The sequence below is a fragment of the Mustelus asterias genome, chromosome 13, assembly GCF_964213995.1.
Source record: "Mustelus asterias chromosome 13, sMusAst1.hap1.1, whole genome shotgun sequence".
Taxonomy (NCBI): Eukaryota; Metazoa; Chordata; class Chondrichthyes; order Carcharhiniformes; family Triakidae; genus Mustelus; species Mustelus asterias.
In genome coordinates, this window is record NC_135813.1 from 26,118,747 (window position 1) to 26,138,961 (window position 20,215).

A 20,215-nucleotide genomic window follows, 5' to 3' on the forward strand; every position below is an offset into this window, starting at 1 on the left:
CAGCAACAGCTGTAGTCGTAGTAGCAGTAGCAGAAGTAGAAGTGGATGTAGTGGCAGCAGCAGTGCGAGGTGTCTGTACTTGTTTAATCGCTAAGCTGTTTTCATTATCAGCTAGAATAAAAGAAACCATGTGGATTACAAGGCTAAGTAGAATGAAAAAGAGGATTAACAACCTTATAGGATGTTCAGTTGTCTGGAACAAACCCCCCACATAACTAGAGTCTGACCACCACTGCGCCATATTACTGAGGTGAAGAGAAAAGTAGGGGTAGAGGGCAAGGCAAAAAAAAGTACCAGCTTCTTTCTAGATGTTTTGTTATGCAGTACATTGGTGCCATTGTACGCTGTTATTCCTGGTACTATATCACTTAGTTAGGGAATCGTCCATTTTACATCCACTCCAATCTCCAGGACATGGGTCATGGTGTGGAAAATGTCCCTTGGAAGAACAAAGACGCTTCAAAGCTCACCAACCTCAAGGGCAATTCGGGCCTTGCCAGCAATGCTCACATCCCATGAACAAATAGAAAAAAATGCAACCTTTGTCAAAGAGACTGTATCCTCTGCACAGAACAGGTGAACAAGTAGCTATCAAGACTGATGTGTAGCATGAAACTTCATGGGTCATGTAGAGTTCTTAAATGGAGGTTCACACAAATTTCGCTCAAAATAATGACCATAACACATCTTAATGTTTCAACCTGGGATACAAGCATTTGTTTCAGTGTTGAAGAACAGTCTGGCATTCTTGTCCATATAAAACTATTTGGATTGTAGGAGGAATCTCATACATTCTAAAAAAAAATGGCTGCTGCTCAAGAGTGATCCAATTACTAACAGCGAAGTTGATAGCGAAGAAGTTATCAAAAATTGTAGGGGGAATCTTGATCAGTTAGGGAAGTGGGCCGAGGATTGACAAATAGATTTCAATACAGATAAGTGTGAGGTGTTGCATTTTGGAAAGACAAACCAGGGCAGAACTTATACAGTGAATGATAGGGCCCTGGGGAGTGATGAGGAATAAAGGGACCTAAGAGTACAAGTAAATAGTTTGTTGAAATCAGCGTCACTGATAGATAGGGTGGTGAAGAAGGCGTTTAACACACTGGCCTTCATCAGTCAGGGCATTAAGTATAGGAGTTGGGAAATTATGTTACAGTTGTACAAGTCGTTGGGAGTATTTAGTACAGTTTTGGTCACCCTGTTATAGGAAAGACATTGACAAACTGGAAAGAGTGCAAAGAAGATTTATGAGCATGTTGCCAATACAAGTGGGCCTGAGTTATATGAAGAGTTTGGCCAGGCTAGGACTTTATTTCTTGGAACGTAGGAGAATGAGGGGTGACTTTATTGAGGTGTATAAAACTATGAGGGGCATAGAGAGGATGAACACACATAGTCTTCTCAGGGAAGGGGACTTGAAAACTAGAGGGGAAAGGTTTAAGGTGAGAGAGGAAAGATTTAAAAGGGACCAGAGGAGCAACTTCTTCACGCAGAGTGCGATGAGTGTATGGAATGAGCTGCTAGAGCAAGTGGTTGAGGCGGGTACAATAGCAACATTTAAAAAGCACTTGGATAAGAACATAGATGGGAAAAGATTAGAGGAATATGGGCCAAATGTGGGCAATTGGGACTAGCTGGGAGGGGACCATGGTCGGCATGGACTGGTTGGGCCGAAGGGCCTGTTTCTGTGCTGTATTGCTCTATGACTAAGGATGTAGATAAAAATTAGGTGATATAACTTGGCTCAAATGAAATTTGGATGGAAGTTATGACAAGAACCAGATGCTCATAAATACCACACGATCAGAATGTCACCGAAGGTAAAGTTTACTCGTACCTCAGTCTTAGCTAAGTATGGTTTCCCACGAGTGTGTTTTGAATTAAAGGCGCATTTAACTTATGGCAAACAAGATAGATGTGAACCATCTCAATTTACCTTGTACACTGCTTTCATCAACCTATACAACCAAGGATGTTCTATCGAATTGCAGTGAGGGTTGTGAAAAGTGGCACAAAGGTTTTATATATATAAAACCTAATATATACACACACACATACCCTGGACTACCTCACATGGATTTTCAGCTGAGAGAGTGTACTTACGCACATTTTTAAATGTGATCCCTAGAATAGTTAATTATGCATTGGGATGATACATCTGCATTTGATAGACATCAAGGTTTGATGCATTTGGTATGATATAATTTGATGTCTTCTGTAATAGTCACTTGGTAGTGCAGAACATGTGACTTGCAGAAAAAAAGAGACATGATGTCAAAGTTTTTCATCTTGCACTCATCAGGACAGATGCAAGAATGCTAAATTTCAAAGGGAGCCACAATATGTAGTGCATGAAAAAAAGATGCGATTGGTCAGCAAGATGATTCTGACTGGTCAAGGCATTGGCACGGAAAATGCCTGCAAAGTAGAGGTCCCTGTGCATGAATAAATGTGGCTTCTAGCAAGTAAGTGAACCACATTGTGAGCCCAACCAATAATCTTAAATTGGTGCCAATGCAATGCCAGGTATGCATCTGTATGCACCAATAACTAACGGATTATATCACACAACGTGTCCCTTGTTTGCAATAGGCAGAATGTTGACTCTACTCAACCAGCCCATGCCTGCAACTCTGAACATAATGTCTCATGTTTGATGTGATTCTGTGATTAGACAGCAACTTGCTGAACAATCCTAAATGTACTAAGATTAACAGTTGCAACCAATTTAACATCACCACTTGGACTCGTACTGTAGCTCACTTTTGCTTGCTAGAAGCTACACATATTCATATGCAGGGATCTGTCCTCTGCAAATGGAAAGAATATGTCCAACCATTGTGTCTTTTTCAAATTAAACAAAAACGTGTGTGGTAGCTGTTCTTTGGTGCATTCTTCATGGTAATGCCTTTAACAATCAGAGTCAACCTTCATACCAATCAGAATTCTTCTCATGCAGTATGAATTGTTGTTCCTTTGACATGTGGCATTCTTGCTTCTGCCCTGATGAGTACAAGACAAAATATTTTGACAGCTCGACTCCTTTTTCAGCAAGACCCTGTGTAGTAGTGTTTTTACAGAAATAATTCCTTGTATTCAAAATGCTTATTTTACCTCTTTGTAAAACACTGCTCATAGCAGAAATATGGTGGATGCTTTCAACACAAACAAAATTAAATGGGAACTATAGATCCTCAACAACTGTTACCTTATCACGAATTTGAATGGAGACTTTTATTTTGCATACATCTTTGTAGTGCATGTGAAACCAGGCATTTAAGAAATTTAAATTTTTATAGCAATGTTAAAGGGTTATAGCTTAAAAGATGCCTGCATTTTGTAAAGCTTTACATTCTCACAATAAAATTCCTGATACAAGTACAATAAATGGAATTTGTTGTGAAGAGTGTTTAATACCCAAATGAACCAACAGAATTGTTAGGGAAAAAAATACCCTTACCTGTGTGGGAATGCATGTGCTCTATTAGATTGTTATAAAACTGGAACTGAATTCCACATGCCCCACAGGTGTATTGCTCTTAAATGGAACAGAAAAGATAAAAATCAGAAACGATAAAGTCAATGCAACAATGGAGTATTGTGCTCCCATATAAAAATACCAAATTCAAATTTCAACTGTGACCATTACATTGTTTTTGCCTACGGGCAAAATTAATCAGTTCTTAAATAGATCCTCCACAGCAAGTTTCCCTTAAACCATTCCCATGAGCTCATGTGAATGATGACATCCCCTTCTAACCAAAGAAAGCATGGATGAATGAACTAATATGGAGAAAGGAAAGGGAAAAAAATGTAGGAAAAATAAAAACTGAAAAATGAAAACCAGATGGAAAATTTCTTTAATAAAAATGCCTACATGAACAAACCAAATCTGATATTGAAAACCACAGCCCATCACGCAATATTCAAACATGCTATTACCACTGCACCATTTGGCCACAGCATCTGAGAGATGTTCTCAAAAATACAATTACCAACTAGCTAAAATCATAAGAAGCGATTGGAATTTTAATACGACACTACCGCACTAAGTTTAAAAACAAATGCAATTAGATTTCAATGGAGGAAGAGAACATTTTGTAAACCACGGATAGACGCCATCAATATTCTCCCTACATGATCTTACAAATTCATTATTTATATTACATTTTTTAAATGTGTCACAACTGAACAAAATAGAGAAAGCATGGTTATGTTTGAATTGCTCTGTGGAGAAGTTCTGGTTTGTTTGATGCACAGTTCTCCGGCATTAACTTAATCTTGGTCATTTGCAATAGATCTAAGCGAGATTCAGCTACTTACAGCTTTCCTTAGACACATTGAAATTACTGTGTTCTTAAGGGAATAATATATTTAACTGATAGTCTGAGGTTCATTTTAACCATTCCTCCTTTATGTTACCTCCATCCTTTTGAGCACCATGGCAGATAGGCCAAGTGGAGATAGGTCACAGCCAGTGTTCTTGTCGATGATTAGCAGGAAGTGTGCAAGTGTTATTTGAAAGAACTCATTTTGCTTTCTCTTGCTGAGAGTGTGCTTTTTCTCAGAACTGACAGACTCAGAGCAGAACATTAGCACATCAGAAAAGTCAGCTGTGAACCAGTGTTTTATTGTTCTATGAAACAGCACGTTGGCACACTAGAAATTGCATTCCATAGCCACTTAAATTTAAGAAAGGAATCATGACATGAAGTTTTTTTTTGGAGCTACATTCTGGGTTATTCAACCATCTAATGGGAGTAAAGTTATTTGGAAAAAATTGATTCAAATAATACCTTTTTGAGGCTGAAAAATACAAATAAGTACTGATGAGATGTTAGTTCCAAATGATGGCAAATTCTCATTAATATAACTTGCCAAACAATGTAACTTTGGTTAGGATGCGTCAACAAGAATGATTCAGTCAGCTTTTTACAATGCAGCCATTTTTTAACCTTTTTCAACAATTTTCCTGCTCAGTGTTCTTGATTCTGGGTTGCTAGAGACAGGAAAGAGATGGAAATTTATAATGTAGGTTTCCATTGCATTTCCATTTAACATTCCTTTCCTGTTGCTGAAAGGATTGGGCTTGAAGTAATGACATAACACCTCTACATCACTGTTTTGGGTCACACTGTTCAGCAGACAAGTGACCTGAAGACAGCCCATAAACCAGGGTAAAAGGTGTTGCGGGGCTATAGATCTGAAAGGTAAAAACCAGCAAATTCTGCTCATTACAGATAGGGCTGCATGGAGTAGATCAGGCCATTTAGTTGCTGTTTTTCACAACTCAACAAATTAATAGTTTAATTTTATTCTGCTGAAGACTTTAAAGTTAGCAGCATTTTTCACCTCCCTGCCCTGATTGGGAACGAGTGCCACATTAAAGGAAACCTGCATACCATCATCCAGCACATGCAAGTCAAACCTGCAGCCGACTTTGACAAGGAGGGGAAGCAGGCCAAAAATAGTCAAACACATTAACTCAAGGTTTTATCTTTATAAAATATAAATATTCCTGCAAAACATAATGGATTTTCTCTTCTCATATGGTATCCATTATGCAGCAAATTGATTTGCACTTCTACAGCCAGTTCACAACTTTCCTGAAAACGTGATCAAGTTTCTAGATCACAAACATTAAATTTAAACTTAAGAAAAAAGCTGAGCAAGTACCGCAAAAAACCTAAATTAATGGGCTTGAACTTCCATGGAGAGGCAAGCAGCATCAGATTTCAATGTTACCAATATTTGATCTTCATGTTTATTTCCCCCAGCCTGTCATGCCTGGCCTCCTGACTCAGACTGGGCAAGATCCCGACAAGCAGCATGCCCTGGGGTCTAGCATCAAAGTGCAGCTCAGTTGAAGTGAGAGACTATGCCCCCTATTTACAGCACATGTGATAAAACAGTTAAGTTAAAGGTCCATTGGAAGGAAAGTTGGGGCCTGGCTGGGGTGGGGACATGCTATGAATTGAGGAGATCCTGTCAGGAGTTGTAGCTCCTTGGGATTGGGGGGAAATCCCATGTGGGAGTAGTCAGGTGGGTATGTGTGAGGGGCAGGTAGGAGGACTGCCCTGAGTCTGTACGACAGTTGCCCAGAAATTAGACATGCTTTTAATCCTTTGAACTTTTTCTGGATAACTATTGTGTACCCTATCAGAATCATCTGAAGTTTACAATTTAAATTGTATTTTTGGATGGCTCCCAGTGCAGAGCAATGTCTCAAAGGAAATTTGTACTTCTGAGTAACTGCTGTGCAAACCTTACCTGTGAACATCATAAGGGGATTCCCCAATGCATCTTTGGGGTACTCTTCCCCCTCCCCCACCATGATGCCAGAGCTCGGAAGTTACGTTCAATATAAATTCTGATGTGCAATTGCATCTTAGTCAACAAAAAGCAAAAATGTTCATACTGCCATCAGGTCCTCTCAAATCTGAAAAGACAGCTTATTGGTTTTGGTAGTAGTTATTGAAACAAAAGATTTAATCTCAAAATGTAAATCTGCCTTTCATACCTTAAAGCAAGATGTCACATCCAGTAAAAGGGAGGCAACTACACACCAGGATGAAGAATTATTTTTAAGAAAATTACAATGATAAAATTGCAGCGATTAGTTTACATCTGCAGCTTTATACTACATCAATGCTAGCAATATAATACAGTATACAATATATCAGTAATATGCATGACTTTCATGTCTTGGCAGTTTAACCCATTCTTTAGTATCTAAAGGATATATTGTTTTTTCATGGGATGTGGGCATCGCCAGTTGGACCAGCATTTATTAACCATCCAGAATTGCCCTTCAAATCATTGCTGTGGGTCTGGAGTCATGTGTAGGCCAGATCAGGTAAGAATGGTCGATTTCCTTCCCTAAAGGACATTTGTGAACCAGATGGGCGCTTTCAATAACCAACAATGGTTTTATGGTCATCACTGTTATTGAATTCAAATTTCACCACCTGCCTTGGTCAGATTTGAACCCAGGTTCCTAGAGCATTACCCTGCGTCTCTAGATTACTAGTCCAATGACAATACCACTACGCCACTGCCTCCCCCAGGAATATCTAGATGAAGACAAACCCAAGATGATAATGATTTTCTATGATTATGTATAAACATACGGTGCAAATAAACATGTGTTTCATTGTTACACTGAATAATTGAGGTGTGAATACAGGAATTTAGTTGTTAAATATTTGCATTTTTATCACTAATTTGTACAGCAAATACTTCATAAATTACCTCTTGCTCTGCTATTATGTGCATGTTGTCTTAAGCAGGTGCAGTGTTTATGTTCATTTCCACAGCTCTGACATGTGGAGCCATCTGCAAATATTAAACAAACCATACCTCATTTGCAATTTCCACAAATTTTCAGAAGCAAAATTAACTCTATTACATCAGTATGTTCAAGCATTTTCACGTCAACATCTTTTGTAAATGAAAAAGATTTATTTTGTACATATACATCAGGCTTTTTTAAATTTCAAGCAAGCTTGCATTAAAAGTTAATGACTGTAATAAAGATTAAGTCTGACTTACTTTTGACAGAAGACAGACCTGACTTTTGTATGCTGGTACCTCCTGGAAAACATTTTGAGATAAGTGCATTTACTTCAGAGGCATTTATAATGCAATATGCAGAAGTACAACAAATTATGTTTGTAGTAATGCTGTATGTGCAAGATTCTCGATTGCTGATCTGTTAATACAAGCAACCTTTCTCGTTATACTGCTATATTCTACTAACTAACCTCTACTCAGAACAACATAACAAATGTGAACGCAGCGATTATACTGCCCCTTTTGGGTAGCTTATTGAACAAACTCATCAAAATACAAACCAATAATCTTAAAATGAAACAAAAATCACTGGAAATTATTTGGAATCATAGAACTACAAGTCCAGCTTTTATTATTTTTTGGAAAGGATGAGTGTTGACAGTTTCCAGTTGGAAGTAATGACATTGCATGTGTGCCACAGTGAAAGCCACAAAATCTTAAAGCAAAGTTTGTGCTAACTTAGTACTGACCTCCAACCCTTCCATTACCAGCTATGCTGGGGTAAAGTTGGTGAGAATAAAAAGGGGGTTAAGCCAGTGCTTTAACTGGTATTACAACTTTGGAATGATCCCAGAGAAGAGTGAAACAATTTAAATATTAAGCTTGAAAATATCAGTTCACAAGAACAGAGTAAACATTATGCTGAGTATTAAATTACTGAATGATTATTTTTGATAATCATTGTGGGGTTGGTTAGCTCAGTTCATTGGATGACTGGTTTGTGATTCAGAACTATGCCAACAGTGCAGGCTCAATTCTCATAGTAGCGGAGGTTATTAATGAAGGCCTCACCTTCTCAACTTTGCCCCTCACCAGACCTACGGTCATCTGGGACCATGGTGACTTTATTCTTGATATTAGATATTTGCGTTTTTTGACTATCCAGCTTAAATTCATGCTCAAACTTCAACCCATCAACAAAGGGGACTCTCATTTAAACACTTAATAAAGTTAGAAATTAAACAACACACTGTACAGATTCCCTGGCTTTTAATGATGCATCGCTTGAAGGATCGTGCTACAGATTTATTTTGTGCACCATACGTACCACTAGAATTCTGTGAGCCGTTGTTATTTTCTTCACATGCATTTGGCAGTTTAGCTTCATTTCTTTTGCCAAGAGGACTCTCCGCATCTGTACATTTTTTCAGAAATGTTATTAATATTATTAGATTTATTTTTCAGAAAACATATCTTGCCCTGAAAAAAATCATTTCTGGACTGTTTCTTTGCTTTTATGCTGAAATTGCAGAAACTTTATCACAATTAATTTAAAGCCATGTCTATTTCTTTTACGTTTAATTTTTAGTAGAGGAAAAGGATTGTACCCTGTGTAATTATACCTCAAAATCAAAACAAACATCAATGAAAAAAAAGCAGGTTTTCCATTTATTTCTGGGATTAATATTTCTTTGAAAAACACGAGATGTTATAAATTTAACATGGTCTTCTCTAAATACTTATTATAGAGATCATCTTAATAGGAGCCAAATCAAATGTCCTGTCCATAATATAGCCCTCACCAACACACATCTGCACTCATGGCACCAGGTCAAACATGGGGAAGTAAACATCCTGCTGATTACTACCTACTGCCCTCCATCAGTACTTCATGTTAAACACATGTAGGAAGTAGTACGGAGGACAACAAGGAGACACAATGTACTCTGCGTATAAGATATCAATGGTCATCACCAGCAATGGTTTAGCTAGGTCAGAAGGTTTGTCAGATTTTATGAACCAACAAAAACAATGACTAAAGAAATGGTAGAGGAGAAAAAGTAGACTATGAGAGAAAGTTAGCTCGGAATATTAAAAAGTAAGCGTTTCTACAAGCCTTTAAAGAGGAAAAAAACTAAAGTTTGTGTTGTCGCAACTAATACTCATGCCACAAATAGCTAAGTACCATCTCCAATGATAGAGAGCACACAAGAGGGAGATGAGAGTCTAACAACGCCATTTAAAGTTCAATAGCATTATCATCACGGAATTCCCCACAATGAACATAGAGTCACCACTGACTAGAAAATTAACTGGACGAATGACATTAATATTGTTGCTGTAAGAGGTCAGAGATTGTGTATTTTACAATTAATAACTCCTGATCTTCCAAAGTCTTCATGTTATCTCCAAAATACAAGTCAGTAGTGTGATGGAATTCTTCCCATTTTCCTGGGCAAGTCTTGCTCCAAATACACTTGAATCACGACAGCACTCAAGTCAGAGTGGCTCATATAATTGACATCCTATCTACTATCTTAAACATTCACTTCCTCCACCACAGGTTACACCATGACTGAAGTGTTTACCATTTACAACATCCACTGCAGCAACTAAGCAGACCTTATTTGACAAGGCCTCCAAAACCCACTACCTCCATCAGCTAGATAGATAAGGGGAGCAAGTGTATGGGAACACCAGTAAGGTCCCCTTAAAGTTGCAGAACCCCTGAACTCCCTCTCTAAGCAGCACTGTGGGTGTACCTGCACCACACTGACTGCAGCAATTCAAGGAGGAGGCTCACTACCACATTCTCAAAGAGCAATGAGGGTCGGGCAATAAAAATGCTCACCCAGCTAGCAACACCCACATCCCATGAAAGAATACAAAACAAAAAGACTATCAGTTTGTTCAGAGTCAAAACCATCTCCTTAACAGCACTATGCAAGTACCTTCGCCGCACAAATTACAATGGGTTCAAGATGGTGACGGTCTACCAGTTTCTCAAGGGCAATTAGGGATGGGTAATAAAAGTTGGCCTTGCCAATAATGCTCACATCTTATGAACAAATAAAACACCACTCTTACACATTCTTAATCACCTGGAGTGCGTGTTTAAGTTACCTACATATTTCAGTTAGTTTTGTGTGTTACTTATAGCAAGAAGAAATTTAGGTTTGGAACATAATACATACCAGAGGATGCATGCAAAGCCACATGTTCCTGGTAGGGAGTGTAATACTTGTAACGCTTGCCACAGTATTCACAGATGTAGCTACCTGTTTCTGGAACAGTGAAACAAAATAGTTAGAACCAACAAAGCCAAGCCCAGTTATTAAAAGTCGTTTGGTATTGCAGAACTTGAGTACTGCTGAAATTTATTTTTTGTTGAAGCTTTTCATTTTTCACACAACAGGACATTTGCAAGAATATGGGAGTGGGGCCTGGGTGGGATTGTAATCGGTGCAGACTTGATGGGCCAAATGGCCTCCTTTTGTACTGTAGGGATTCTACGATTCTATGAATATAATGCCGGGGAATCAGTAAATTTATTTTATGCGATAAGAGTGCTGATTGGTGGGCAAGTGGATTCTGGTAGAGGCGTTGCCTTATGCACCAATTGATGGTGACTGACAGTTATCTGCTAAACACTGTTAAAAATTTAAACCATGAAGCTTGACTCTGGTTGTTCAAAGCATTAGCCTGAGGAATTAACCAGCATATGGCTGTCACATATCTTGCTTAGCTGAAACAGGTGCAACGTGCGTACATGTTTTCTTTGTCAGCAAAGAACAGGGCCGGCCCTGTGTATTAATATACATAGCTTCCAGTATATGCAAATACACACTGCAAGCCTAACTGACAATCTTAAATTCATTGCCAGTGTAAATTTTTAGCACACAGTTATTTAGCAAACGTTGTTCAATCACGGAATTACAACTACTGCTGAACGTTGTGTTTTGAGTTTTGCAAGCATGGACTGGTTGGGTATACGAACAGCGTAAAGGACATGCTGTTCGGTACGAGTTGCCAGTCTTTGGGATGTACCGCCTACACACCTCGTACTGGCACTGAAATTCATATATCACATTACTCATTTGTGAGATGGGAAAATGTCTTTGACTTTAGAGCAACATCCCGTTAGAGACGAATACCATTCATTTTTTACCGCGCACTAGCAGCATGAAACAACTAGCTTCACCTGTAACTCAAATTTTCAAGATATCTTGCCCTTCCAGGGTAATCTGAGGTAGATTGTGCACTTTACAGGGCCAAAAATGATGATAGCCTTAGGCCCATTCATGAGTTTGCACCTTATACAGCACAAAATGGCCTGATCAGAGTGGTCATGATGTGGAGATGCCGGCGTTGGACTGGGGTAAACACAGTAAGAAGTTTAACAACACCAGGTTAAAGTCCATCAGGTTTATTTTGTAGCAAAAGCCACACAAGCTTTTGGAGCCCCAAGCCCCTTCTTCAGGTGACTCACCTGAAGAAGGGGCTTGGGGCTCCAAAAGCTTGTGTGGCTTTTGCTACCAAATAAACCTGTTGGACTTTAACCTGTTGTTGTTAAACCTCTTACTGATCAGGGTAGCCATTGTCCTGCAGGATGCCTTTGATGTACCCTATTTCAGCATCAAGCTTGCATGGTGAACAAATGCTTGTGCCCTATTTATGAGGTTAATGATAAAGCCAATCTTATAATACGTCGAGCTGCAAAAGCCCCAACTCTTGGTCCGACTAGCGACGGCAGAATTGCAGTAACCGTGGTAGAGAACCCCCGACAGGCTTCTCAGCTAGCACGTCAAGAAAAGGGAGGCAATTTCAAAGGCAAGTTTGAGTTTAGGATGGAGTCCATTAAGACGTGTAAGGAAATTGTTACATGCAGCTGCAGATTTTAACACAGCAAAAGTATCATCCACATATTGGAAATATGCAGAGGATAGGAGATTAGGTGTCATTCCATCAAAGACACATTTCTCATGGAATCCAACAAAGATGTTTGCAAGAGCTAGGCCGAGAGGGGATTCCATGTCAACACCATCCATTTGGACTCAACTGTGTGAGTTGCCGAGTTCATAGGTTTGATGAATACTGATTCATACAACGATGGTAGCTCTAGATTGCCATGATATAGTGTTGCAGTGCAAATAGCTATGGCTTCCTTAAGTGCAACATTGGTGAATAGGCTAGTAATGTCAAATGAACACATGGAACAACATTGCTATCAATATGAAAGGCCTGCATGGTCTTACAAACATGCATGTGGAAAACTTCCAGTGCCAACCAGTGGGGTGCTAGGTATGCAAGCCATACCAAAGGCTGGCAGATCCTACCAAATAGCATGTCCCTTCTGCTGTTTGCAATTGTCAAGGTACAGGTGGTGTCCAACCAGCCTGTGCTTGCAAAACTCAAATTATAGTGTCCTACGTTATCCATAATTGGAAAACATTTGCTAAATTATCCTCGGTCTGCTAAGAATGATGCTGACAACCAATTTAAGATTGCCAGTTGGGCCTGCTGTGTGGCACATGTGTGCGTACTGGAAGCTACATATATTAGTGCACCAGGTCTTTCTCTTTGCAGACTCAAAGAACAGGTACACACATTGCGCCCATTATAGTTAAACAAAATAAGTAACAGCCATTTGCTCTTTCACTTCTCAGGACGATGCCTTGATCAGGGTAAAACTGCCTGGTTCAACTTTCAAACAAAGCTTGGCAGTTAACTACCAGAGTCCACTTACCAACCGATCAGCATTCTGTCCTCATACTTTATGAATTTGCTGATTTCCCTTGCATTGTAGCCCTGTGAATGCACTGATAAGTGCAAGGTGTAAAGTTTCGACACAAAAGTGTCTCACTTTTCAGCAGTTCTCTCAGTTACTGTTTTTGGTGTGACAGCAATAATAACAGTCATGGCTGACATCTACATTCCAACTTTCCCTGGATGGCAAATTACTTTTGCACCAGTTTGTTGCCAGAGATGAGGACAAAACAGTCAAGGACTAACGCCCATCGCCACCCACCCACCTCCCAACTAACCCACCCCACCTGCCACCCTACCCCCTCATGTGCTTACCTAACATACTTACCTTCTGTCCGTAGCTTGTCAAAGTGTCTTTCGGACATTTGAACTTGCTGGTATGTGGCAGCTGGAGCCATATAAAGGGGGCATTGACTTTGCTTCCCCAAAGACTCCTACATTATGAAGGAAGGACTGCAGGAGCAGATGTATTCCACATTTCTCAGGAGGTGGGTTTGGAAGTCCAGACTAGAAAGCTGGAGCTTCAGTTCAAGGTAAATAAAGAGGAGCAGAGTGGCAATCTGACAGTGATTGCCACTCCTCGGAAGATTCAGCCCATTGTGTTAGAGGACAAATCTTCAATTCAATTTTACTTTTGCTACAAACTTCACAACCGGGGAGATTTTTTTTAGTTTACCTCCCGTTTTACACACCCTTTGCATTTTTTCAACTGAGGCAATGGCCTAGTGGTATTATCGTTAGACTATTAATCCAGAAACCCAGCTAATGTTCTGGGGATCCAGGTTTGAATTCCGCCATGTCAGATGGTGGAATTTGAATTCAATAAAAAAAATCTGGAATTAAGAATCTACTGATGACCATGAAACCATTGTCGATTGTCAGACAATCTGGTTCACTAATGTCCTTTAGAGAAGGAAATCTACCATCCTTACCTGGTCTGGCCTACTTGTGACTCCAGAGCCACAGCAATGTGGTTGACCCTCAACTACCCTCTGAAATGGCCTAGAAAGACACCCAGTTCAAGGGCAACTAGGTAGGAGCAATAAATGCTGGCCAACCAGCAACGCCCATGTCCCCGAATGAACAAAAAAAATAGATCATTTTACTGTTACATACAAAAGTTTCCAATTCATTGTAAAGTTTGGGCTAAAGCACCCGTAACAGATTTTTTTTTGGAAAATCATTTCAAACATTACTGCTACATTGAGGGATCATATTTTGACTCCTGCTCTCTTCCCAATAGCCAAACATAAACATCTGCTCAAATTTGTCTTGATATTATGCAGCACTAATAAAAATCAAGGCAATGTGACACCTCAACAATTTCGCAAATTGCAAAAAATTGATTTCCTTCTGTGAATTTAGTGGTCTGAACTGAGCTAGGCTCCAGTGAGAAAGTTCCAAAGAAATTACATCCAGCTAAAAAGTGACCTTAATTTTACATAATCAAAATATTTCAGTGAGGTGTTAGTAGCTCACGGTATTTTTTGTTTGCATGTTTAAAACTGCATTCGTGACCAACTATAAGCAAATACATCCAAATACTGTAGAAAGTTTCCCTGATCTCACATCAATGGAACTTGCTGTCCACAGGCACCCATCTACTCACATCATATTTCAAGATCACCTGTAAACAGCATGAATATAACTAAACCTCAATGTTATTCTACAAAACTTCTACATGAGTGTCACTGAAAATATCATAGAATAGAATCCCTACACCGTAAAAGTAGGCCATTCGGCCCATTGAGCCTGCACCGACAACAATCCCACCCAGGTCCTATCCCTGCAACCCCATGGATTTACCCTGCTGGTCCCCCCAACATTGAGGGGCAATTTAACATGGCTAATCAAACTAACCTGCACATCTTTGGAGTGAGAGAGGAAATCGGAGCACCTGGAGAAAACCCATGCAGACACAGGGAGAACGTGCAAACACCACACAGACAAGTCACCAGAGGCCGGAATTGAACCCAGGTCCCTGGCACTGTGAGGCAGCAGTGCTAATCACTGTGCCACCCCCAGAATATAGAAGTTATACTGAAACTTGCAGTCCATGTTTTACATTATCTGCTGATATTAATGGTGCCACCACAGGCTTTTGTTTTAGTTACACAGTCAGTATTATTCAATAATGTACTAACCCATTGCATTAGGCATTTAGAAATCACACGAGCAAATCAGGGAACGTGATGTGGGCTGACAGATAGCAGAGGAAGAATGGAGGCAGGGCAGGTATGGTAGCAAATCCTCACAAATATCTCTTTACAGTAAAAACTTTGAAACGAAAGTTTAATACATAGAGAGTACTGAATTCCTGTCAATGCTTCACAAATGTCATCTCTCTATGAAATAACTGTAGGATGGGCTTTGGACAGAAAATGACACATATCTTAGTCATACCCTGCATCCAGGACAGGAACACTGAAGCTAAATGAGATTCTTAATTCCTTCATGAGCCTAGCCACTGGAGAAAGAGTTCCCCAGGGAACCTGGACAAGTTAACAGAGGTCAACAAATAGCTGCCTAACACCACCCCCTCCTTAGCATGTATGCTGGACACATACTCGTCAAAAGTTTAACGCACGGACTAAGGCTGGAGCTCTGGAAGGCCTTTATCGCGAGAGGGATGGAGTATAAAAGCAGGGAGGTCATGGTGCAACTGTACAGGGTACTGGTTGAGGCCGCACCGTGTACAATTTTGGTCCCCTTATTTAAGAAAGGATATATTAGCTTTGGAGGGGGTACAGAGAAGGTTCACCAGGTTGATTCCGGAGATGAGGGGGTTAGCTTATGAGGAGAGATTGAGTAGACTGGACCTGTACTCATTGGAGTTTAGAAGGTTGAGGGGCGATCTTATAGAGACATACAAGATAATGTAGGGGCTAGACAGGGTAGAAGCAGCGAGGTTATTTCCACTTACAATGGAAACAAGAACTAGGAGGCGTAGCCTCAAAATACGGGGGAGTCAATTTAGAACAGAGTTGAGGAGGAACTTCTTCTCCCAGAGGGTAGTGAATCTTTGGAATTCTCTGCCCAATAAAGCAGTAGAGGCTACCTCGTTAAATGTGTTTAAGTCACAGATAGATTTTTAACCATTAAGGGAATTAAGGGTTATGGGGAGCGGGCGGGTAAGTGGAACTGAACCCACTATAAGATCAGCCATGATCTTATTGAATGGCGGAACAGACTTGAGGGGCTAGATGGCCTACTGCTGCTCCTATTTCTTATGTTCTTATGTTCTACACAGCCTGGAACCCTTTCTTAGATTCCACTCTGATAATATGGAGATAACAATTGATTAACTTGAAAAACTAAAAGCTATGAAAGATTCTCATACATTCCGTAAAAGTTGTAAATGTGCTCTCAACCGGAGACAAATCTTCCTCCCCCAAAAGTCTCTCACATTAGCCAAAAGCTTAAAATTTCTTCAACTAGGCCGAATATGAAACACACCTTCTAATTTGCATGACCCTTCTGAAGTGCATGGCTTCAACGTGCACTTGGCTATACAATCTCTTGTGTCAATGTAAATGATCATGTAACAAAACTGGAAGCAGACTTCCCAAAACGCATATATATTTTCCCATTAAAAAATAATTCATACTTGATCCGGGGCTGCGAACAGTTTCTTCCACTTGTTCAGTTTTTACCTCTGCTGGTGTCTCAACTGCATGATCATAAGGATCTATAATTAAAAAAAAGTCATTAATTTATAGAACATCACACCACCAAAGAAACAGCATCAATTATACACCAGCTTTCCTACCTTCAAGAATTAGATTTTCCTTACAGTTCAAAGTATGTTTTGGATGTCATTGCTAGAGTTTGGTTTTCTAGCATTACACAACGGTAATGTATTCTGAACTCACTGCAATATTACTAAATTGAATCCCCGTACAGTCTTAGCAATAATTTCATTGCTAAGATGAGCAATTTTAGTTTACATGTAAACTAAGAGACTTAGTTGTGTGCACACCACAGCACTGAAGATTGATACCTACTATGCCTACAAAGTAAATGTCAAGATTTAATTAGCAGCTTTCAGGGAAAGCTGAACAGGGTCACCTTCACTTGACTGACTCTTGAGTTTGGTTTGGGTAAAATCAAATATGTCATTGTGCCTCATAAACAGTTGACTGGCAAAGAAGATTAAAACAAGCAAATTTTGATGGGAGTAGCACAGGTGATCTGAGTTCAACAATGAAGTTATCATCCATGCAAATCCTGACACTGCTCTGAGCAAAATGAATTAAACAATATTCATATATTCGATGATTCACACAACTGTTATTTTCTGTTTAAATAATTTTATAATCATGATGCATCTTGTGAATAAGGCAAAGACATTTGATCCTCTTCTTCCCTCCTTCCCCAATTTTGACCTCTTGGTGACAATATTAAGTATACCCAGGTAAGGTCCTAAATGATAATATTCGCTTTACATTATCTAGCATGGTGCCTCAGCCTCAAATGCATAACATTATTGCTTAGTGCAGCACAGTGAAGATTGTTACTGAACTAGTATTCCAGAGACCCAGGGTACCGCTCTGGGTATCCAGGTTCGAATTCCACCACGACAGATGGTGGATAAAAATCTGGAATTAAAAGTCAAATGATGACCATAAAAACATTATCAATTGTCATTAAAAAAATCCATCTGATTCGCTAATGTCTTTAATGAATCTGCCTCCTTACCTAGTCTGGCCTACATGTGACTCCAGACCCACAGCAACGTGGTTGGTTTTTAAATGTTCTCTGTGGGAAATTAGGGATGGGCAATAAATGGTGGCCCAACCAGAGCCACCCACATCCCATGATAGAATAGAGAAAAAAATGCCAGATGAAAAATGGCACATAAGCAAGTTGCTCTTAAAGCAGTGCAATAAGTTTTATTTGCCACCCCAATTACTTTCACCCTACCTGTTATATAGCTACAAAATATATAACATTGAAATTTTAAAGACAAAATCCAAAATTAGCACACCCAAAATACATCACAGGCAATTAATTATTTTTCTTACTGGATACGAATACAAAAATTACAAATGCACATTTTACTTCACTATTCAGAGTGAATTTAAGACCAAGTAGGATTTGACAAGCAATGAATTGTGGTTTCCAAATTTTTACGAACTGCAGTACTAGTTTCCTATAATTCCTGTGTTTCCACCTTTCCTTCTGTTGTGCTCATCTGTCCAGTTCCATTCTAGGCACCTTTTAACATGGTATGTACATACAGTATTTTAAAAGGCACAACTGTGTGATGTCTTCTGGATTGCTATGCACCTTACAGGAAGCTTTGATGATTTCACTGTTTTAAGTAAGGTCTCACTTCTTTACTACAAAGATGTAATTCCGGTACTTTCAACGTTTTCTTGCTTGCATTATTGATGAAATGTTTTGATTTAGTCTCCAGTGGAATTAATAAATTGATAAATTCCCCAACAGACCTGAAGTTGATACTTATGTTAGCATTTATTAATTTCAGCTTCCCATGTTATTCCCCTTTAATTTTGAAAATATGATTTTTCAACTGACTGTAAATTTTGCAATGAGACAGGCAAGGCCACCTTCCAATCTGAAGCTGAACAAGCAAATAAGACACTCTCAGGGGAGTGTGAAGAGGGGGACACTTCCTATAATTCAATAATCCATCAAAATTCATCACTCTCTAAGGAAGAGATATTAAAATGTAAAGTGCTGGATATTGAGCCACAAGTTCCAACTAGCATCAGAAAAAGAGATGGCCTACAGGAATTAGAAGAATGTGATGCATACTTACCTGACTTGAGAACTATCCTGAAACTTCCGATGGCTGGAATTGCTTGGGATCTGCATGGCAACGCAGTCCAGCTCCTGTGGAATCATGGAGGCCATGTCCCCTTTTTACCACACTAGCTGTCGCAAAGCAGCTCAGTTTAAAGGGGCCAGTGAATTTGACATGCAAGGAAGAAGTTAAGTGTCCAAGGTAAGTGGTTGGAATTTGAGGGTTGGGGGTGAGTCAGAGTCAGACAGGTGGGTGGGGGTGTTACAATACTTACCCAGAAATCGCATTTTCAGATGGTTCCCAATGCAGGGCAATTGCCCAAAGTTAGCACCTTTGAAATAACGACTGCCACAGACAAATGCAGCCAAAATCTCTTGGGAATACTGAAGTAAAACAGGCTAGGCTGCAACCATTGCAGCAGGATTACAAGTGACACAGGTAGTGTTAAGGGAGTTTTCAACAGAGGAAACAGGCTGAAAAGCTGTACTCTCTCCCATTTGGAAAAAGTGCATGTCACCAATTAGAGAAGTGAACCAAAAGAAACCTATCAGTGAACCAAGATCTACATTGCATACAGAGTAGCCAAGATTAGTGGGGAATTAGAGGATTGGGAAAGCTTTAAAAAGCAACAAAGAACTACTAAGAAAGCAATAAAGAAAGGAAAGATAGAGTATGAAAGTAAACTAGCACAAAATATAAAAACAGATAGTAAGAGTTTTTACAAATATATAAAAAGGAAAAGACTGGCTAAAGTAAATGTTGGTCCCTTAGAAGATGAGAAGGGGGATTTAATAATGGGAAACGAGGAAATGGCTGAGGCTTTAAACAAGTTGTGTGTCGGTCTTCACAGTGGAGGACACAAATAGCATACCAAAAATAGACGGTCATGGGACTGTAGGGGGCGAGGACCTTAAAACAATCACTATTACTAAAGAGGTAGTGCTGGGTAGGCTAATGGGACTAAAGGTAGACAAGTCCCCTGGTCCGGATGGAATGCATCCCAGGGTCCTAAAAGAAACGGCAGAGGCAATAGCAAATGCATTAGTTGTAATCTATCAAAATTCACTGGTCTCTAGGGAGGTGCCAGCTGATTGGAAAACACCTAATGTAATGCCACTGTTTAAAAAAGGAGCTAGACAAAAGGCAGATAATTACAGGCCGGTTAGCTTAACATCCGTAGTTGGGAAAATGCTGGAATCTATCATAAAGGAAGAAATAGCAGGACACCTGGATAAGAATGGTTCAATCAAGCAGACGCAGCATGGATTCAGGAAGGGAAAGTCATGTTTGACTAATTTACTGGAGTTTTTTGAGGTGACGAGTGCGGTTGACGGGGAGAACTGGTGGATGTATTGTATTTGGATTTCCAGAAGACTTTCAACA

The 20,215-nt window shown here is 39.6% G+C and overlaps 1 protein-coding gene across 1 annotated transcript in view; it reads right to left on the reverse strand.

Annotated features, from left to right (window-relative positions):
• Positions 1–13: 13 nt before the first annotated feature.
• The window catches only part of LOC144502531 (zinc finger protein 618-like), a 118,115-nt gene continuing 97,913 nt past the window's right edge, over positions 14–20,215 (reverse strand). The window contains exon 8 of the mRNA XM_078226602.1: positions 14–111. Coding sequence (XP_078082728.1) covers positions 108–111 — 4 coding nt within the window. The 3' untranslated portion in view covers positions 14–107. The remainder of the gene's footprint in view (positions 112–20,215) is intronic.